This window comes from Carassius auratus, chromosome 7 (assembly GCF_003368295.1).
Source record: "Carassius auratus strain Wakin chromosome 7, ASM336829v1, whole genome shotgun sequence".
NCBI classification, from domain to species: Eukaryota; Metazoa; Chordata; class Actinopteri; order Cypriniformes; family Cyprinidae; genus Carassius; species Carassius auratus.
In genome coordinates this window covers 21671937-21695421 of record NC_039249.1, presented here as the reverse complement: position 1 = coordinate 21695421, position 23485 = coordinate 21671937, and the positions used below count along the sequence as shown (strand labels likewise).

The 23485-nt window shown below is 37.7% G+C and overlaps 1 protein-coding gene across 2 annotated transcripts in view; it reads right to left on the bottom strand.

Annotated features, from left to right (window-relative positions):
• The window catches only part of dpy19l3 (dpy-19 like C-mannosyltransferase 3), a 54257-nt gene extending 39284 nt beyond the window's left edge, over window positions 1-14973 (bottom strand). Inside the window, exons 1-7 of one of the 2 annotated variants that reach the window (XM_026267911.1) lie at window positions 14816-14973; window positions 13831-13961; window positions 12902-13029; window positions 9761-9851; window positions 4601-4722; window positions 4340-4485; window positions 609-732 (exon numbers count right to left, since the gene is read on the bottom strand). In XM_026267911.1, the coding sequence (XP_026123696.1) occupies window positions 609-732; window positions 4340-4485; window positions 4601-4722; window positions 9761-9851; window positions 12902-13029; window positions 13831-13939 (720 nt within the window). In that variant the 5' untranslated portion in view covers window positions 13940-13961; window positions 14816-14973. Of the gene's footprint in view, window positions 1-608; window positions 733-4339; window positions 4486-4600; window positions 4723-9760; window positions 9852-10428; window positions 11708-12901; window positions 13030-13830; window positions 13962-14815 lie in introns of those variants that run through there. The other variant, XM_026267910.1, reaches the window with a different exon arrangement.
• Between the last annotated feature and the right edge of the window lie 8512 nt (window positions 14974-23485).

Here is a 23485-nt window from a genome sequence, read left to right as displayed (position 1 = left end):
AAAAAATACTAACACTAGCTTCTCTAATATTTTTTTATTCTGTTTTGTTTTATTTATCACACAATTGACAAAAGTAAAAAATTACTCTAACACTAGCTAGCTCTATTCTATTTATATAATATTATATAATAATAATAAAAAAAAATAATAAAAAAAAACTTGCTAAGTGCACTGCATTATGCTAACTGTATATCATTGCTCTTTTGTGATTGCTTTCATTGTCCTCATTTGTAAGTGAATTTGGATAAAAGCATCGGCTAAATGACAAAATGTTAATGTAAATATGCATGTTATATTAAACAACATCTTATTATAATATGTAAAAACTGTTCAATCAAGACATGAAAATAATTTAACTGCAGAGTATTATGTTTGCAGTGTTAAAGCATGTATTTTAACCTGGCAGGATGACAGCATTACATATTAGTGATAATTAATTTAGTGAAGATGCCAAAGAAATTTTGAATATTTATTTGAACTGGTTCACAAATTGTCACAAATTGTCTGAAAGAGTTGGTTTTTTCGAAAAGTATCAGACTTTTCGTCACCAATCTGAATCTGAAGTAGTAATGGAATTGACATCATTATTGATCAGGATATAATATTACCTGGTGAATAGGTTTTAGCTGTGGCCTTAAGTAGCATGTTATGGCAGCCACCTGAAGAGCAAAGAAAGGTATTGACCAGTTCTCCCTTAGCGAGATTGTAAACTCCACACGTGTGGTATCCACTCTGCACACAAATCAAGAATGCAATCAAACACAGAAAACACAAGCTTAAGCTGTCAGAAAAAGAAAACATAAGAAAAAAGTGTTTTTTCAATGCTACAGTACTTCTTTTTTTACAATGCAGGAACAACTATAAACAAGCCATTCACAAGCTGATTTCCTACAATGTGTAAACTTTGTGGTGCAATCAAAACATTGTGCTGCTTGATTGAGCTTCCCAATCAGCTCAACAGATAGTCTGGTGTGGGAATCAATTGTTCCCTTTCAAGGAAACTTAAAACTGTATCCTCTAGGGGTTGCTATGAGGGAACGCCTCGTCGTGACCCGTGTCTAAAGCATACATTGAAAAAACACCAAAAACATGTTGGCCGGAGATAGCCCATGACGTCAATACCGGTGTGACTATAATATAAATAGGCACCGGAGAACACGTCATTCTCTTCTTCGTCTTCATTGACTGTTTTGTTTGAAGTGTACAGCGTTTAGGACTGCATGTTTCTCGCCAGAGGCTTTGCTCTGATACCTTCGATTCACATGGATTGCATACTTTGGGTGTGTGTGTAGTGAAGAGAGATAATCTGGCTTGATTTCTGTGGTAATCTAGCGTGTGTGCGGAAAGTGTTGAGCTGAATGCATGCTGCGTGTTGCGTTGCGGTGAGAATATGGAAAGGATCTGAGGGGAAATTTCTCCCTATCAGTAATTTCCTTTTGTTTATATAGGAAATGTATAGTTGTTGGACAGATGGTTTATATCAAGTCTTTCTCAGTTAACCACATTATGCTGCACTCCGGCTTGAAATAAAAAAATAAAAAATAAAACCATTCTCATCCACATCCACAAATTTCAGCATACTAGTTATGAGAAGATGCCACCTGTTAAAGAGAAGCTGCCATGCTATCTCTCCATGGGGGAAGCATCTTCTCTTAAGATGTAAGTCTTTTAGGATACATCTCGCCGTTTAAACTTTGATACATCTGTCGAGACAGTGGTTGAGAAGTTCAGGGAGGGGAAGGCGTGCTCAGCGGCCTTCAAATCCTTCATTCCACGAAGGTCCAGTTCTGAGCCCGTACAACCCAGGAGTCCTGGCCCTTCTTGATCTGAGGATCAGAAATGGGCACAGAAGGATAGAGTCACAGCTTGCGCACTACCCCACCTGCAGATAGTAGGAATCGTGGGTCAAAGGGAGGTAGGCAAGATAAGAGATGGGATCCAGACAAGGTGTCAGCACTTTCATCCAGATTAGAGTGATACTAGAGTATCTACTCATTTCCTTCGGGGGGTTTAACATCTGTCTTATCTTCTCCTTCCCAATTCCCCCGTAACTACCATCTCCCCACCTGACCGAGGTTAGTTAGGAACTTCCTGCATTAGTGTCCTATGCAGGACCCATAATTTTTGCTTGGTTCTATGGCTTCATAGTATCCACCTTACTGATGGTCCGGCCTGGAGGGAACCATTCTATATATATGTATTAATGTGCAAAATGGTTATATGTATAATATAATACATTTCTTTGCAGTATTTTTCCAGGACCTGTGGGTTTCTGTCCTTTCTAAGGTACTGTAGGTCCTCTGTGAGCACTACCTTGGCTGGATTCAGAAACCAGGAGCTCGACTTGCAGTCTTACTTCACTCGTCAATACTTCACCAGCCAGTATGATAGCCCTGGTTACGGCTTCATGCATCCTGGATCATGCAGCCAGGTCATAGGCTTCTGCGGGAGCCTTCTTGATCATTAGGCCCCCAGAACGGCACTACAAAATTTCCTGAATGTCTGGCTAGGTTGGCCTGAGGGGCTTCCTGGTCACCTGGACATCCCCTCTTGCTGACACATTGAGCGGGAAATATAGGTGGCATTTGCAAGAACCTTCCTGTGTAATGCTATCTCAGGCAGTGCTCCCCTTGTCTTAGAGGGCTGTATTTTGAGCTTGAGCTTGTAAAACTAATGAGGTCTGGCTGGGTCTCCCTGAGGAGCTTCCTGGTCACCTGGATATCCCTTCTTGCTGACGCATCAAGTGGGAAGTATAGGTGGCATTTGCGAGAATCTTATTGTATAATGCTGTCTCGGGCTGTGCTCACCTTGCCTCTGAGCTTGCCTCTCCCATTCCATTTTGCACCTAATGTAATGCTTAGGAAGCTTCAAGTACACATGCTGAGCTCTGTGTACTTTCTGAAATCCATATGGTGGTAAATGTGCATGTTGAACACTTTGCACACTTTCTAAAATCCATGTAAGTGGTAAGTGTGCACACTAGCACTTTGCACACTTTCTAAAATACACGTAAGTGGTAAGTGTGCATGCAAGACTCTTTTCTCAAGACACTTTCTGAAATCCTGTACGTTAACTATTACACACTCAGCTTCGTTCCCTTTCTTCGAGTTGGTTAGACCTTGGTTTCTTGGGCTCCACTCAACCAGTGTGTATTTTATTAATACACTTCAAGTATCGTTTCCCTCAACATGCAGGGCTAATGTAAACATGGTGCTTTTCCTAACGCGCCAGAATTCTCTCCCCTTCTGAGGAGTTGAATTCCTCACTCTGTGGGCTGTTCTCGTGGTAGTTTAGCAGCACTCTCCTTTACCAAAAAGGGTTGCCTATGAGCGCATTACTCTCTTCCTGAATTTGGAGTTCTCTTCTGACGTGAGAATTGAGTTCTCCGTTTTTCCCCATAGCACCTGGCAACAAGCAGCATCAGGTGAATTAGGCCCTTCCTTCGCCCCTCGGATGCACTGAGCTTTGGCTAGCTTGCAGTACACTTAACCTTCTGATTCTCACAATCATTCTGTAGGTTGAGGGTGTTGCTACTAGGGATCCATTGAGACCATTCCATCAGCAACCTTATGCAAGAGCAAGTGGTAGCCCCTGTGTGACAGGCAAAAACGTAGTATATTGCTAGGCTCTTCGTCGTATCCCTTTAAAGGAATATATTTTGATTTCAAGCCTTGAGCTCTACCCCAGGCCCAGGAGTCTGGACCTAACAGGTAATTTTGGGTATGTAGCCTACGCCTTTAGCTGTAAGGGATAATGTCATGGACAATCGTCTAAAGTCCCAGGGGCAACTTGTTGAGTTGGTACTTATTGCTCGCCATGGTTCTGGCCTGCACTCCCCTCAGCATGGTGGTGTGGGTATACTGTTCCCAATAGCCACCCCTACAGGACGCAATTTGAAATTCCCTTGAAAGGGAATGTCTCAGGTTACTTATGAAACCATGTTTCCCTAAGTAGGTAACAAGACAGTGCATCTTCTAGGTTTCTAGCCATGCTTCGGACACAAGATTCAGATAAAGAAGTGAATGACGTGTTCTCCCAGTGCCTATTTATACTGTAGTCTGAACGGTAGTGACGTCATGGGCTGTCGCCGGCCAACATGTTGTTGGTGTTTTTTCAATGTATACTTCAGTCCTATGAGGTGGCCTCTGCCTGTGATTTTGAATAGATTTTCATTTCTGTTCTGTCATTGAGAGTTTCAATTCACATTTTATAGAAACTTATTGGCTTTGACACGTGCTTGAATTGGGATGCATACTGCATCATAATAAGAATTTATTCACACCAGATGGTCTGCAAAGTTGAGTTTTGTGTGTATGAGAGACTGATTGTGCAAACACACCTGTTGAGAATGTACCAGACTCCAGTGAGGGCTCCAGCCAGCCAGGAGTCACTGAGTAACCAACTAGTGATAAAGAGGGCAATGACATACACTGCCTGCAAAGCAAACACGGTGTAGATGTAGAAATAAATTGGCTCCAAGTAGGTCTGCAAAACAAACACACACACACACATACATAAAGGGATGGGAAAAATAATCTGATTCTGCAAAAGCCCAAGAGAATCCATTCATTTTACAAAGAAAACAGAAGTGATTGAACACCTGGATGGGAAGTATTCTGTACAAAATGCTAAGGAACACTTCTTGGTAGATATTCATACGCTGTAGGATGTTTATTGTTCTCTTTGATTCAGTAGTGTTGTCATGAATAAGCTCATAAAGACCTGTGAACACAAGAACACAGACAAAACCGGTAAACTAATATTAAAAAAAATCTATACAAAAAATAAAATAAAAAAAATCTAAATATACACTAATAGACTTTGGGCCAGATTTACTAAACAGGGCAAACTAGCAAGAGAACGCAATTCCAAAAAGGCATTGAAATTTCTGCGGGTGGTTTATTGACAACACGCAAATTATAGAACGCAGATGCAACATCTTATTTACATATTGACCAACGCAATATACCAAGCGCAGCGCAAATTAGCATAGTCACAAATAAGCAGAGCCGATGCTTATCAGGTGCGGGTGGTCCACTTACGACACAGGTGCAAAATAGTTTAAGACATAATTTTTTGGGGCGTTAAATAATGGCACAAATACCAGTAATTTGATGAGGGCAAACATTAGTAAACTGTGTTGTGCAATTCAGTTTAATACTTCCATCAATTTTGCGCCTGAAAGGAAAACTCCTACAAATGCATATTCAATAGGGTCAGGTGCAGAAATAACTGTGTCCACACCTTTTCAGTTCTTATTCTTCACTGTGCATCTTTGGTAAATCCTGACAGTACTATTTTAAAGCCAAAAGACAGTTTGCACTGATGCAAGCTGTTAGTAAATCTGGCCTGTTGACACTTATCACACTTAGTATCAACATTAAGTGGTTAATTTGATGAATTACTTTATTTTGTAGTACTTAAGCTATACAAGCTTCGCTAAAATATAGCAAGTTGTCTAATTATTTAGGAGGTTGCTAAGTATACTGGGAAGCATAGTTAAAAAACATTATTATTATTTTTTTTTTTTTTGTATTTTTTTCATCTGCATTTAGGTACTGATATCTACAAAGACAGTACATAAGGTTAAATAAAAATGAGCGTACAATCCGTTTCAAAGGTTTTGGGTCAGCAAGTCAGCATTTAGTCAGCCAGTCAGTGTATTTTTGATCAAAACTCCAGTGAATTCAATATTGTGAACTATTATTGCAATTTAAAACAACCATATTATAATTCTATTTTTTTATTTTATTATTATTTATTTTTTTTCAGCAGTTGTTACTCCAGTCTTCTGTCACATGATCCTTAAGAAATAATTCTTATATACAGGGTTGCGTTTCCCAATAACGGTGTCTCTTAGGTGTCTCTAGGGGTATACCTTTCCTAGATGTGTTCCCCGAACTACAGGTAAATCTAAATAAATTAGAATTGTGAAATAAATTAGTCATGGAAAATTTCATTTCAGTAATTCAACTCAAATTGTAAGACTCATATTAAATAAATTCAGTTCACACAGACTGAAATTGTTTAAGACTTTGGTTCTTTTAATTGTGATGATTTTGGCTCACATTTAACAACAAAAAAACAAAAAACAAAAACAAAAACAAATTAGAATTTGGTGAAATGCCAATCAGCTAATCAACTCAAAACACCTGCAAAGGTTTCCTGAGCCTTTTCCTGAGCAAAATGGTCCCTCAGTTTGGTTCACCAGGCTACACAACAGGCTACACAATCATGGGAAAAAGTGCTGATCTGATAGTTGTCCAGAAGACAATTACTGACACCTTTCACAGGGAGGGTAAGCCACTAACATTCATTGTCAAAGAAGCTGGCTATTCACAGAATGCTGTATCCAAGCATGATAACAGAAAACTGAATGGAAGGAAAAAGTTTGGAAGAAAAATATGCACAGCCAAATGAGAGAACCGAAGCCTTATGAGGATTGTCAGGCAAAATCGATTCAAGAACTGGAGTGAGCTTCACAAGGAATGGATTGAGGCTGGGGTCAAGGCATACAGACGTGTTAAGGAATTTGGCTACAGTTATCGTTTTCCTCTTGTTAAGTCACTCCTGAACCACAGACAACATCAGAGGGGTCTTACCTGGGCTAAGGAGAAGAAGAGCTGGACTGTTGCCCAGTGGTCCAAAGTCCTTTTTTCAGATGAGAGCAAGTTTTGTATTTCAGTTGCAAACCAAGGCCCTAGAGTCTGGAGGAAGGGTGGAGAAGCTCATAGCCCAAGTTGCCTGAAGTCCAGTATTAAGTTTCCACAGTCTGTGATGATTTAGGGTGCAATGTCATCTGCTGGTGTTGGTCCATTGTGTTTTTTTGGAAACCAAAGTCACTGCACCCGTTTACCAAGACATTTTGGAGCACTTCATGCTTCCTTGTGCTTGCTAGCTTTTTGAAGATGCTGATTTCATTTTCTAGCAGGATTTGGCACCTGCCCACACTGCCAAAAGCACCAAAAGTTGGTTAAATGACCATGGTGTTGGTGTGCTTGACTGGCCAGCAAACTTACCAGACTTGAATCCCACAGAGAATCTATGGGGTATTGTCAAGAGGAAAATGAGAAACAAGAGACCAAAAAATGCAGAGGAGCTGAAGGCTACTGTCAAAGAAACCTGGGCTTCCATACCACCTCAGCAGTGCCACAAACTGATCACCTCCATGCTGCACCGAATTGAGGCAGTAATTAAAGCAAAAGGAGCCCCTGCCAAGTATTGAGTACATGTACAGTAAATTAACATACTTTTACAGAAGGCCAACAATTCACTTATTTTTTATTATTATTAGTCTTTTGAAGTATTCTAAATTGTTGAGATAGTGAATTGGTGGGTTTTTGTTAAATGTTAGCCAAAATCATCACAATTAAAAGAACCGAAGACTTAAATTAATTCAGTTTTTGTGCACTGAATTTATTTAATACATAAGTTGAAAATGTACTTTTCCACGACATTTCCACTAATTTATTGAGCTGCACCTGTATACCTTTGGATGTTGCTAAAGGTAAACCTTCTTGCGTGCGTTGTTAGCAGGTGCTGTCCATGGCGGTGGTGCTGAATAGGTTGAAATCGATGGCTCCAGTATCTATTGCTTACTACAGGAGCAGATTCACTGCATTACAGAGCAGGTAAAGTATTGAGTAAGTGATGTTCATTATAAAGAAGTACTTTAGAAATATTAGAAATAGCATTTCTTGTCAATGTTAGGAACAAATATCTTACAGACGGTATACTTAAAAAGCACAATATGTAAGATTTTTTATTAAAATATCCAAAGACCACTAGAACAGTTTTTTTTTTTTTTTTTTTTTTGTTTTTTATACCTGTTTTAATAGACCGGTAATGACCGCACAGAGTATGATTACAACAGAACTTTCAAATGTACCTAGGATGATAAAACAGTGCTGCTTTACACATACTCATGACTGGAAGGAGCGTAAGTGTGGCATAATAAAAGATCTGCTGCTTTCGAGCCGTGTGTCCCGCTCGTTCAGCAGCCTTGTTTCACCTCATCCTGCTTCGTTCTACTATTTTAATATATCATTAGCTCATCCATGAACATGATTTCTGCCCGAGTCCCATTTGAATGCATCGGCTGTGGGGATGAAGACGACAACTCTCATGACTCCAAACTCAGTCACGGCATCTTAAAACTACACTACCTGGTCTTTATTTTTAATACATGCCCTATAGTGGGGGGAAAAAATATATATACATATTATGCCTTTAACTAAGAACGTTTCGGGAAACACTTATTAACGTAAAGGTACAGCCTAAGGTATAACTTACGAACAACATAGCCATAAGGTTTTGGGAAACGCAACCAAGATTTAATGTTCAAGAAACATTTTTCTATAATTATCAAATTTGAAAACATGTATATATATATGTGTATGTGTATGTATATATATATATATATATATATATATATATATATATATATATAATTTATTTTTTGTGATGCATATTTTTTCGGGAGTCTTTGATCAATAGAAAATCTTTTAAAAAAAAGTTATTAGAATCAAATCTTTTCATATTATTATAAGTCTTATTAGTCACTTTTGATTAATTTAATGTGTCCATGCTATATAATAAAAACATAATAATGAAATATTTTTTTCTTAAAACAAACTGTGGAACAGTGGTGTACACTGAACTTTAATTTATTAAATAATATTTGACTAATTTTAGTATCAGTCTCACAAACAGATTTCTTTTAAACATAGTTGAGCCTAACCCATTTGTCACAGTCAGATCATAATCTATGACTAGACTAGTATTTTGACACAATGAGCTCATATGTGGGCAATAACACTTTGATTTGAAAGGGTTCCATTATTGTCAATGCAAGCCAAAATTGCCACTAAATGGTATAATGGAAGTGGATTCCAAAATTAAACAACCTCAACCTACTTTATACTATCGCAGATAGTACTACAGTTGTGATGTTTTACAATAATCAATTTCTAAGATTGCTTAATAGAAAAGCAATACTCTGAACATGCTTTTACTCTACTATAAGTACAAAGGCCCAATTGTGGTGTCTAGAGAACAGCTTTTGGCACCGCTGCAGTTCTTACCATCTCAGTCTCAATGGGTAATGACCTAATTGTGATGTTTTTCAGTGTAGAAGCACAAAGAAAATCCATTCCAAATGGGGCTGTTAGGCCAATTAGATTGAGCAAAGACCACTTAGAGCAAAGTTGTACATTTCCTCTATTTTCTGAGACCAGTCACACTTATATGACTGTGTAATGAAGCATTCCTTTGATAGCTCTCAGATTACATAAGTGATAACAGAAAGCAGACAAGAAACTTGGCTTTTTTGGACTGAGCTAAATAAACTAAAAAGGAAGAAGACAAGTCGAATCAAATATGTAAATATAAAAAAAAAAAATACTTAGATGTAAAGATGGTGATGAAATAATACTTTCCCTATAGCACTGGTTCCCAATCCTGGTCATGGAGAACCCCCAAAACGGCATGTTTTTGATGTCTTTATTATCTGACAAACACCTTTGATGTCTTGGAGTCTTTACTAATGAGCTGTTAAGCTGAATCAGGTGTGTTTGATTAGAGAAACATCTGTGCAGTGTTTGGGGTTTTCCAGGTCCAGGATTGGGAGCCACTGTCCTATAGGAGCAATATTTCTACATAAAAAGAAAACCCAGTGACTTGAACATCAGTGTTCCATCAGAAATATGACATGACGCAAGAGTGATCGTATAACCAGTAAACCTGTCTTGTGAATCAGTACCTTGCTGTATAGAAGGCGCCTTCAACATCTGGTTGTAGTAGGAGTAATAAAGGCCACATTCTGTCCGGAAGGAGATTTCACGCTCGACTTCCTACAAATGCAAGAAGAGAGGATAAGATTCAGTAAAAATGAACTATGACAAGAAGCACAGCAGGAGTAAACTGGTGTTAAAATGAAATACATTTCCCATCTGAGAAAGAAATCAGAGCAGAGCATCTGACCAGAATAAACAGAGATTTCATTCGCAATAAAAGCCTTGAGGAAAAAAAAACAAAAACAGGTGCTGTAAATATGGTGGAGTTTTATAGTGGAAGTGGTTTTCAGACAAAAAGATCCATATGCTCCAGAAAGATTAGAGTCATATGAAATTTGGTTTGAGAAGATGAAACTTATTTTCTTCATAAAACAGCTTTAAGGCTCTTTTTCTTCCCTGAAAAACTCAAATACAAAGAGCCAATTTTAAGCTATAAAAGAATAAAAAAACTGAAAACAACAATAACAATGGAAGTTAACACTATGAGAACTGGTTGAAAAGAAAATCCCCTAATGATCAAGACTACTACTCCTGATACAAAGAGCGCACATTTACTTCACTTCACTTCATTTAACAATGTTTCTTAGCAACATTCTTGCAAACAAAAATGGAGACAGATTCTTCTTTGGCTTACCTTTAACTGTGAAAACCACAGCAGGTTTTCGTGTATAGAATAAACACACCATGCATGAAACAGCCCAATAACCCCTGCCAACAGTAATCCTGTTGTTATTATAGCAGCCCGCCAACAGTTTTGTCCTGGAATGTTAATCCATGAAAGCTTTACACTCTCTTCCGTGCCCCTCTGCCCACTCTTGTACCCCCTCGGACTGTTTTTTCCCCCAAAGTTTAGCAAAGGTGGTCTATCCTGGGCGGCCCCTGAGTCATCATCCAAATTGCTATTCGTCCTGCGGCGAACCTTCATTCTCAAGGATTATTATCCCCCGTCTTCCCTATCTTTCCTGAAGGATCCTCTGTCTTTCCCTGTTTGAGACCGCAAGTTCTTTTTGTTTATCGGTGTTTCCAGAGTTCCTTGCCCAAAAACTTCATAGCACACGTATTAAAACAATAAAACAAAACCTCATGAGATCATTCTAAGCTCCAGTCGGCACCAAACAGCAATCTGCCGGAGGAACATTTTGCATGTGATCAGAGAGAGGGGCTGAGACAGGAAGGAAGGCATGTTGGCCACACAACTGGTGACCTCTTGGTAGTCAGGAGGGAAAAAAAACATAAAAAGCTTGGAAAATCATAGCTTGGAACATCACTTAGAAAAAAAAATTAAGAGCATCCATAAAAACAGTTATTTGAACTAACAATAGAACGACATCCAGTTTGAAATAAAGAGTGTGTGGCGCTATAACAGACATGGACATGACTTCATGCACAATGAATTTAAAAGCGTCCCAAATGCAGCTGTCTGCAGCTCTAGGGTGGTGTCCCAGAGGAGGAACATACTGGACTTCACATGTCTTTGTTCAAAAATGGCAATATCGTCATTTACGAAGCTAAGTATACTAGACAACCAACTCCAGCTGAGAACATTCACACAGCCTCTGTGAAATTTACTGCTGTTTCCCACTGAAAGAGTGGAAACGATTAGAAAAACAATGTGGAATCCGTCTGCGCTTCTAATGGAGCTTTCTGCTGCAACATTTGATTAGCTATTATCCAGTGGACATTCCTACAGCTCTCCCTCTGAATCAGAACAGATGATTAATTTGCCTGCAAATAAAGCACAATCAAATGTTCACTCAGTCATAGAGGCGTTTTTTGAACGGAGAATGAGGACAGAAACTGTGGTCATCCATACACAGCCATCATTCCAGTCACGTTCAGAAAAGCAAAGCACAGATAAAAGTAAGATGACTCATAAGCAAGCAGTAAAATACCAGCCAGCATGCATGAGCTTCCTTTTTCCACTGCTGTCACACTCTGACTTGATTTTAAACTTGAGATGACCTTTTAGTGCTCTCCATTCTACACGTTAAAACAGTTTTTACACTTTTAAAGCAATGTCCCCTTATCTGCTACTCATTTTGTCTTAGAACCTCTACTAACAATCTGAAACTGGTGCATTTATTTAGAGATGAAGTCCTTTAAAAATTTGGTATGGAACCATTAGTTCACACTGTCCACTTTATGTTGCATCTTTAACCAAGATGAAAAATGCAACATACTGTAATCAGAGGGCTAGTCCAGGATACAGTAATTATTCAACATGTTCTTTAGACTATCAGGTATGCCTGAAATCATAAAAAGAAAGAAACTGCAAGGATAAAAATACCCTGCCAACACATTCAGAATAAAAGCACTCTTATCTGGTGTTATGAAGTGTGGTGCATATTCAATCAGAGTATTTATGAGATAATTATGTTCTGAGAAACACAATAATCTGAGGACAAAATGTTCAAAGCTCACATGAAAGCAGCACAGGCTTGGCTCTTGTTAGATTCACTAAATGAAAACTAGGCTTTGGTTCCAACAAAAGACGCAATACTCACAGTCATACACACACACTCATACACAAACACACAGACACTTGCTCTAATACTGCATTGCACAATAAATAAATACAGAAACTAAACTAACCCTATTGCAAAACCAGCGGCCATAGACCTTGCACTGATTGGGATTAAACTACTCCTGATCTGTATTATTTTAATGAGCGAACTGGGATACAGGGACATGCTGATTTATCCAACTGAACATGACATAACTTTTTTGGCATGGTGGTTTCATCTGTTTCTTGTCTGGAAGTCATAACACGATCTGCAGCCCAAACTCTGGCTAACTGTTTATGTGACTGTTACGCCACAGAGGGAAAGAAAAATAATCTGTCAGCACATATGGGGGAAAAAAAATCTATTTCAAAAGGAAATGCATGAAAAATGAGACAGATGAGAACACCATTACTGACAAAATGCAAGCACACATTGTGAATCTAGATCTCTTGAGCTGTTGTTTACATTAGGAGCATAGCCTAAGAACACTAGAAATCCTTCAAAGCCTGAAAAGAAAATGAATCACAATGGAAGGCTGTCTCCCTGAGTCTCTGGGTATTCACTGTTTCAGGACACTGAACATAAAAAAGCTCTCGACTTTACCTTTATATTGGAGAACCAGAGGTCATTTTCATGAAGTGTAGCCACATAGATGCAGCACAGCAAGCCCAGACTAATTCCCACTACTGAGCCTGTCATTACACACACGATTGTCCACCATGAGAAACCACCTGGAAACGATGATAACAGTATTAACCCAGACCATAATATTAAGAAATAAACATGGTAAACAGGAGAATAGGCATGCACAAAGATCTATGATTAATATTATATGACAATTTATGTATAGAAATCAGTGTTTAGGATCTGACAAATGATCAAACTTCAAATACTTAGCATGTTGATATTCATGTCTCAAAGTTCTGGACGATTTTAAAGTGATACTCCACAAAAAATGTTATCCCAGGTTCATGTGATTTTTCTTTTCTTTTTTCTTTTTTTTTTTTGATGAAACAAGTTTTTTAGAACAACAATCTATTTCTGAGTCCATATCGCTAAAGCTTAAAAAAAATTGTTTCCGGTGAATATGACAGTAAACCATATGAAATTTCTACTAAAGATAAGTGTGTGAGAAAAATAACTTTATCACACATGTTCCTGAATTCATGCTTGATGTAAACATCAGCCATTTGTGAAAAGTCACATATGCTCATACAAAGGACACTGTGATAATGCATTTCTATGGTCATCAGCATCATGTTTTTTTTTCCTCCATATTTTCTTGGAAGCGACAGTATTTTACATTGTTCTCTTTTCTGACTGCCATATTGAGTTTCTCTCTATTCCTTCCCTCTACAGTCATGAAAACCATATTGTGGATTGTTTTTTTTTTCTTTTACAATTGGAGTAAATAGTAATGCAAAAAATATATATTCGATGTAGAGTTCAAATTCACCACAATGGATTTTTTCTTTGAGTGAACTATGCCTTAAGATTCAGTGGTATCTAATTTTGCAACAAACAGCACTGACCTGTTGTAAACCTCTCTCTAGGTTCAGCTGTACAATCGGACTTCAGGTTCTGAACACTGGGCCCCGGGTCCTTCCCTTTACTGCCCTTCCTCTGCCTGAGGGCAGTCATTCTGGAAAACAGGCCTCCAGTCCTGGCAAAATATATATGTTCAATAATAATGCCAAAACCCAAGTATATATACGTATGCATGCACGTGTGACCCTGTCTGTGAAATCCAGGCTAAAGACTCAAAATCCAATTGAGAGATAATTAGCATCAACGTTTGATTTCCAACCATTAATTTCACACTTATTTCAGTCTTCGACATGGCCTTACTTCAATATTAAAGTTTTTTTTCTATAGAATGCTCTTTACCTTATGAAGGATGAGTTTATGTAGAGAAAAAAAATCCCTAAATTAAATATATGTAAATAAAATGATAAATATTGACGAATTGAAGATTTATAGAAGATGTAAAGCACTAGCTAAAACACTCGTAATTGTTCATTAGTGACAGAAAAGGGATGTGGTTACTATTACTGAAAAATCATTAAATCCCGCCTCTTTTGCGCTGTTGTCAAACACTTCAATGGGATACAGCCATGTGTCCCCGTTATACCGGAAACACTAGAGCTAACGTTGTCAAAATGTCTCCATTCACGTTGTTTCATGACACTTTCGCGAACTACGGGCAAGTCCGGAGAGCGTCCGCGACAAACAAAATAACACACTCTTTGTTTTGATAGCAAAGACGCGAAACAAAACAATAAAGCATCGCAAAGCGCTTATTTCATTCGTTCATTCATTCATTGGCAGGCCTGTGTTTCGTAGCGGCGTTTCCTGCGCACGGCTCAGCAACAGTGTCAGCAGATCTCAGATCGCATCAGTCGCTGATCTCGGTCTCCGGTTAGGGAACAGGACAGACAGACAGCTGCCTGCCTCGTCCCTTTCACTCACTGTAAAATAATGCACATTAATAGGCACTAACACATTCGCGTCTCTCACCCTGTTCAGTGAAGCTCGTAGTTCCTTATCGGATGTCCGGTAGCTCCTCCTTCCTCACGGACACTCGCGTGCAGCCAGCGAGCGGAGCGGTGCATCAAAACAAACCTCTTCTCTATACAATGAACAGGAATAAATAAGACAGGACATTAAACTCGTCAGAAGTTCGCTAAATCAGAGCCGTTGTTGTTCTGCTGACTGACAGCAGCAGAAAGAGAAGAAGCATCCATCACATCCAGCGCCTCTCCCTCCTGAGAGACCCACTCCTCTGCGTCTCAGTGGGCTACCTGTTGAACACCTGCCCCGGGACGCATGGTCACGACACCCATAACGGCCAACAGCTCTAGATCATTTATATGGTTACTGTGCTAAAGAACAGCACTGAATTATTTGCTCATGGTGATGAAAACAATTTAAAGTCATGCTTAGTCTATATTTTCTGTCGCAGTAAATGGACACATCAGCCTAGCCTATTTCACGCATGTTTTGATAAATTTTAATTTATTTCTAGTTGAAGTCGGTCCTATATTAGTTATGTCCAATTAGCAGTGGAAGATAAACCATACACTGATTGTGTGACGTGCAAAATTGTTATTTAATCAAACATTTGAACAGATTAAGCTGATAATCAGCTGACCCTAAAACATCCTTTATTAATTTAATGTAGTGAGTATTGAATTTGTCAATATTTGTAGCCTAATAGACTATTTCACAGTACAGTGACAGGTAAAGAAAGCACACTCCTTTACAGTTACTGGGGGAAAATGTGTAATTAAATTACAATTGCTTATGAAAGTGTTAACAATTACAAAGGTGAGTTTCATCTCAATATTTTCACACACACACACACACAAACTTACAGATTTTAACATACAGATTTTTCCACACATTTCATTGACTGCTTCAAAATATAAAACACTATTGTATCAGGAGTTTATAATAGGAGCTTATTTGATAACTGCTTTATGTGGGTTTACATGTTTATATATATATATATATATATATATATATATATATATATATATATATATAAATAAATTTCAAGGTGTTGTTATGTCAGTGTTTCCTGTCATAGCTAGGCAAAACAGTTTTTGCTGGCTGTGTTTTAAAATTACATTTTTAGTGTTAATTCAGGTGTTGAAGGATTTTAAATGTCTGACAGTAATCAGTGTTGTACTTTGAAGATTAACCCTGCCTAACAACAAAAACATTAATTTAGAAAAGTAATCAAAAAGTAACCAAATGAAATTAGTTACATTAGTAAAGTAATTTAAATAGTTTCACTACTTATTACATTATAAATAGGGTATTGTTATCTTTAACTTTTTATATTTCCAAAGTAACCTTTCCAGTACTGATGTAATTTTCCTTAAAATCTATATATGTATTCAACTAAAGTTTATATATATATATATATATATATATATATATATATATATATATATATATATATATATATATATATATATATATATATATATATATTACCATATGAATTTGTTTGAGACTAGAACTGTGAGAATAATGCACTGCAACCATGCACAACAACAATGGAAACCATGGTTTGCTTCCCATTTGTGAGGGTATGCCTCAGATATGAAGACTCTAAGCACTTTAGCTCTGCCAGCAGCAAACACTGTTTGACTACACCTTGACTACTGTTGCTATGGCTGCCACAGCCTTCAACATCAGTAAGACTGAAAACTCATGTCTGTGGTGAAAGAAAACATATTACTTTGGCATACAGACTTTAATTAAATGTCTCCTTTGAAAGCATGTCTTCCTCTTCATCAGCGTCCAGTGAAAGCAACAGCATAGCAACACCGAGAGACGATTTAAAAGGCAATTGGCCAAACTCGTCATACACAGTTTAGAAATGGCTTCATGAAATTGTGTGCTTTCATTTCACTATTATATTTAGCTAAACAAACTCTCGGTGCAGCCTTTGAGATTTGGTCCTGCTTTCAGAGGGTCATCGGTTACAGTATAGAGTATCTTCTATTTAGAAACAAATCAGACTCAGCAGTTTGTCTGCTTAATGCCACATCTTTTATCACTGTAAATGGGACTGATAACTCTTCTCGCCTGCCTTTTCATTTGCCTTAATTAGATCTTTCAGAATCTACTCCAACCAAATGAGGATGGAACAACCTTGCCGAGTGGTTACTTTACTCTAGTAACGATTTGAAAATCAAACCTTATAATATTCAGCAACAGCTTTTTATGCATGCCTCTCTATGCCACTGTCAACAGCTCAAGATATGCTGAGCTATTGGCTTAACAGGCTGTTGTGCCCATGAATACTATTCACGTTGTCTGTTTGGCCAGTGGAATTTGTTGAAATGTGGTCAGTGAAACTCAAACACTATCCAGTGGGATTATTGTCTTCTGCCTGGGAGAAGCTTCTGCTTGAGCTCAAGGGCTTTGTTTTTATGCAAACGAATATTATTATCTCTGAGTGGCTATTTACACTAAGTGCAAATAGACAATTTTGTTGGCAAAGGTTATTTAAACTAACTCTTCCCTCCAATATCTGATTGCGACTAACGCCACTTCAAAAGAATCCCCCCTGGTAACTGGAACAGTGGTATGGAGATTAAAGATAATGGATTTAGCTTTTATTGCGACTGACATGAGTTCCAATCAGCCTTTTTCCTAACCCCGTTCTTCTCCCGTTTCTACGGCATATCAGCTCAGATTGTCATTTCTTTTAATAAATTGAGAAAATCACAATCACAAGTACTGTAATATAACTATTATTGAAATTGTTTTAATCTCACAAGCTGGCACACATACTGTAAAGTGTGTAGTTCATGTTGTTGCCACACTCAAAACTATGAAGGGATGGGCTTTAGGGACAAGTAAGATCCAAATAAGGGATTTTAATAAATATAAGATTTGACATATTTGCACATACAATGTTCTACAATACACTTAGCTGCAAATAGTATTTGTCACTTTTTCCACTAAGCGCACTAGCACTATTTAGGTGAAAATAACAACTAAATACTATTTACACCTAGTTAAAAGAAAACACTGCTATTTTCACTGAGTGCAAATAGCCTATGCCTATTATTAAGCATCATTATCTTCTTAAATGTAGTTATTCTTCCTCAAAATGTGGAGGGATTGAATTAAGTGAGGTGAACATGACCCCACATAATGTTTGCCATACATTCCTGTCCCAAGTTATGTGGGAAGAATATCTCAAAAGATCCCAGTGTTAGGCATGCAATTTGTAATGCAGTCCTTTGGCTGAGTCTTTTGAGGCCCTGGACAGTCTGAGGCCCTGGTGCACTGACCCAATGGCCTGGTCCATACTCAGCCCTGTGTTCACCAAATGAACAATCATGCACATTTATACCTCTTCATTTATTATGTAATTAGAATCAAACCACCATATGTGACTCTCTGTTATTTATGGCAAACAGGTCATGTTTCCTCAGATGTGAGTCCCAGTGAGAACCAAAGGGAGAAACGACACTGTCCAAAACTCAGCAGTACAACATCAGTGAGACAGACACAGATCCAAGACTCACACTCAGTTGAAAACAGAGAAGCTGGACCAGATCAAAGCTGAGATTCAGAAGATCTCTAAAGTCCACCTGCATCAGTGTCCTAAGAGGTGAGTGACTGTTAAATCTCTTCTCCAGACTTGGTTTAGAAGAGTTAGAGAACCAGAGGAAAATTCTCGGACTATGATTTTGACAACCTCTGTTACTGTAAAAAATATCCCTGTGGTTGGGTTTTAAAGACAAAGGAGATGAAACCAATTGTTAAACACACATATAACTGGAAGGGTTAGTTCGCCCTAAAATTAAAATCCTGCCCTCAATTACTCACATATAAAACTCACATATTCCTTCTTCTTCTTCTTCTTCTTCTTCCTTTCTCTCTCTCTCTCTCTCTCTCTCTCTCTCTCTCTCTCTCTCTATATATATATATATATATGATTTATGTACTTTATCATCCTGAAGCAAAAGACACTGAACTAGAAACTCACTATAACTCATTCAGTTTGAGTTTATCCCCCCACCACCTCCACACACACACACACTCTCTCTCTCTCTCAAATGCTCTGTGAAAGAGACAAAGTGAAGCAGTATAAAGGCCATGAATTGATTGTGTGTTTATAAACAAATTACTTTGCCACTGCAATTTTGTGTAAATGTTCTAACCTTGCCGTGGAACAGAGTCTCATAACTCAGGGTTACTCTTTAAAAACATGCAAGTGAATTACTTTATCCAGAATCAAGTGGCCTTAGGTGGAGACAGTAACCTAAGGTCAGTGCAGTGTAAAAAAGCCTTAGAGAGCTTACACTTTAAACATCTTCTATAACTCTTACATATACTGTACTTAAATGTGAGACCACAAAGGCTGTTTTATTTGAGCACTTGGTTGAATTTGGAGCCCACAATGCACAGGGTCCATGCTAGGCTTCAAGAGCTCTTACTTAATAAAAAATCTTCACAGTAGTGGTAGTGCATTTCACATGATGGCTTATATGATGTGCAAAAACAGATAAGAGCACACACAGAAACCAATATATGTTCTGCTTGAGGTTCCTGCCAAATATAGTCAGCGGGATTTCTTTAGATCTTTATCTTGCAGTGCTGTGTACACTCCGGGCACCTTCCACTGACACCATACACAATCTCTAAACATCTTTATGCTGGAAAGCCTATCATCCTTTTGTGTGGAATGCTCACACAGAGACACCACCGAGTTTGACCGTCTCCTCACAATGGTAAGTCTGCGTCTCTTTTGTGAATACAGAGTGATGGCGATCAGATGGACCCTGTGAAACATGGGTCAGATTATACAGATTTCATCTTTCCACAGGAAAATTATATAAAGAACTCGAAAAATGACAAATAATTTAAACTTTGTTCATTTTAATCATTACATAATAACACTAAACTGCTTTTGTTGTATATTTAATATTTGTTTTAGAGGTTAAATTAGCTTATTAAAATGAACATAAAAACTGACCTTGTTTTTGTTTTACATGAACGAATCACATGGATCATGCGAATGCATTAAGAACAGCATTGAAACCAATCAATAAGCCCCCAATAATATACAGTAAATATGACTTGAATGAGCTAAGATTTGAATTTTTCCTGAATATAATGTATTTTTATCCAATGCTATTCTTCAGTGAAGACAGAAAGCTCTCGGTTCTCTAAATTACACTTTACTTTAAATTACTGAATATGCCTAAATATGCCTAAAGCACAACCCCATTTTCTTTCATGACAATGCACAAATATATATTTTGTTTAACATAACTCTGTGTGTGTGTGTTGTTTATTGAATGTCTCAGTAGCCCAGGCCCCAGTCACATGTACAGTATGACATGGATATTACATCAAACAGCAGATCCCCACAGCTCTCGGTACAGTGGCAATTGAAAAGAGAAGAACTGCTTCATTATTCATCATGTCCTTCACGCAAGTCTCCATCATTTAAACATTTGTGCACAAATGCACTTCTTAGAAACTCTCTACTCTTTTTTTATTTATTTTTTTTTTATATGCAACGAGTACCTTCATATAACAGGATCTACAAGCTCTGTACAGACCTTAATGAATTTTCTCTATAAGTTAGACATCACAATGGGCAGGAAACGTCTGGGCATCCGAATGGCTCTGGTTGAAAGAAATAAAAGATGTGGCTGCTGAAAGGGCTGAAGTTTATCAAAGAGATTTAATAAATAAATTGGCAGGCAGCTTGTCTTAAAGGAGGATTATGGGGGAAGAAAAGCGTAAATGTTTAATGGCTGCCACTTTTCTTTTTGAAAGGGACTTGTTTGTCTGGTTTTAGTCCTTGATAAGCACATGTAGGACAAAGTGGCTTGCAGTCATTCCCTTTAATTAGCTTCCTCTTGCTTTATTTCTCTACTGTTATCCCAGAGAAGTCCAGTTCGAGAAGTAAGAGACTTCACGCGTTCCAATTATTTTTTAGAGGACCAGCAAGAAATTCTCAAGCTCATGAGAGAAAGTTCAACATGTATTTTATTACTGATTCCACTTGCTTGAGCACGAAACTGGACTTTTCTGTGGTAGAAATGAAAAAAAAAAAAAAAAAACTAGAGGTTTGGAATTGGCACAGAAGCAGCAGCAAGAGTGCATGCTTCAAGTATTCCCCCCTTCGCTTTTGTGTCTCCCCACCTTGCATGTCATCTCCTAAATCTTTATTTCATGGGGGCCTTTGAAAAACTGATCTTGTAAATGACGACATCAGTGGGCTTTACAGAAGCTGTCGGGGATTCGTGTAACTTGAAGGGATTATAAAAAGGTACAGGATTGTATTTCCCAAAGAGGAGCGGAATCCATCCACGGCTTATCGCTGCTCCAGCAGCCTTCGGTTACAGTAAAGCAACTTAAACCCGTATAAGTCAGGCTTCTCTTATACACACCGCTGGTTTTAATTTGCTTGAAATTTCAATTAGCTCATTTCTAAAGACTTAAACTCATTTCATTTTGATGGTCATACTAGCTCAGTTAGGAATCTGGTTATATGCGATCTATGCATTTGAGCCCCATTATGGCCTGGTGTATATTTATCTTCCTGGTGTAGTAGAGTGGATGTTATGACAACCATTTCACGGACTGTACCTGCTCAGTAATATAGCTTTAAATGGTCGAGAACCTTCGTCAACAAAAAAAAAAGAAAAACGTGGCTACTCAAAGGTCATTTGTGCTTGATCTGCTTTCCTTTCAGTATATGCATTCTCATAAAGCTGCTTCAGGTAATGTTGGCTTGGCAAATGTCACAGGAGCCTGACAGGAGTAGCCATGGGTAAAATGTTAAGCTTAAGAGGGAAGGAAAGTAATTTAGTTAATTTCATCTTCAGCCAGGTATGTCAAGTTACACAGAAAAGCACATTAGTTATTGCCTGTTAAACTAATTCATCCACCCACCCATTTTTACCTTTCTTAGGTATGAAAGAGAGAAATTAATGTTTTTTACAGAACTGCTAAATGATAAAGAGCACTCCACATGTTACTCTTGCCCCAGAGCCAGAATAGGACAACGGAGACTAAATCCAAGCGGGCAGCCGCCTTATCTTCATTCACACTAATGATTTCAGCAAAAGTACTTTTAGAAATATTACAAACATCTCATTTGATAAACTTTGAGATGCAGAACAAAGAAAATACATTTTTGAACCTGTGATACTTTTTCTCTTGAATTCTTTGATGCAAGTGTAAAAAGGACAATATTTATTTATCATTATTAATATTTATCATTCTTATCGGTCTGGTTAAAGTTTGTTATATAAATGGTTCAAGTTTGTTGTGTACAGCTATGAAAGACAAATGAGACATTAAGATGACTTGTTCATACTTTATTACCAAAAATACACTGGCAAAAAAATCATTACATTATCATTACAGATTCAAAAGAACAAATAAATAAGAACGGAACACTAATATTAAAAAGAGGGCCTTTTGGACCTCTGTACTTGAAAAGGAAAATAGCACTGAGAGGCCTTTCGAAGTTTTTTTTCTCTCCTTTGGCATCGCAGCATGAAACACATTGTGCTTCTGGAGTTTTCAATGCCAACCGTTCCCTTACACACAGGAAAGACCCTTTTTGATGCACTTTGGCAAGTCAAAGGTCATTTTTGATTAATTTGCTTTTCTTTTGATTCGTTTTCTTTCCGTAGTGTTTATACAAGTTTTAAAAAATAGAATTCCTCTAAAAATGTCAGTTTCTACAGTATATATATACAGCACGTCCCATACAAAACTGTATTACAGTACCATGTGTCCGAATACATTACACAGTTTTTGAGGGCACATCATACAAAATCTAAGATGCCAAAGCACTTGATGCATTGAGAATAACTGGCTTAAGATTTATGTTATTCTTCTGAATTCGACTGAAGCTTATTCAGAAATGAGGCTGTTGAAATGGAAGGCACGCTTGTGGTGGAGATGCTGTCCTTGTGATGATTACCAAAATCTTATGACTCACTGTGAAAGACAACAGAATTGTAATACTAGGCCCTGCTGATTACTTGAAACTTATTGTGTATCTTTAGAAAAAATACATTTCAAATGTATTGCGATTGTTCTAGAACGTAAAGTGAGAAGCCACGGCTAGAAGATTGCTGGAATACAATGTGTACAGGGTTCTTGATCAATTTGGACTACAGCAGCAGAGTGATAGACAAAATGAAATGCAGTAGCTGAAACAAAAATGAACCTTCTAGGAAGCTCAATCTCTCTTTGAAGCCATTACTTGGAAAGAAGCAAGTGTGAATTATGCACATAAACAAGACGACACATCCTCTGAAACAAACACTCAACAGATGTCTGTGCACTTAAAACAATGAAATAAAGTGAGAAAACTATTTCAATACTGGTAAATGTTTCAGAGTTTCTTATCCATTTTCATTATGATGCATCCAGAGAAATGGTTTATATGTAGACAATGCATTTCCGGGTCATCTGCAGTTTGGATTGTAAATTAGTACAGAATTAGGTTCAGAATATAATAATCGTCTATGTAAATTCCTATGATTTAATTCCTAAGAGTTCATTTCTCTGATACACTGGGCAGTGTGGAGCCTGAATGAATTATGGATGCCCTTTTAATCTCGCTAATTTTTGCATTTTAGACTGTTGACATACAAACATTTACTTCATTCAAATCATCCC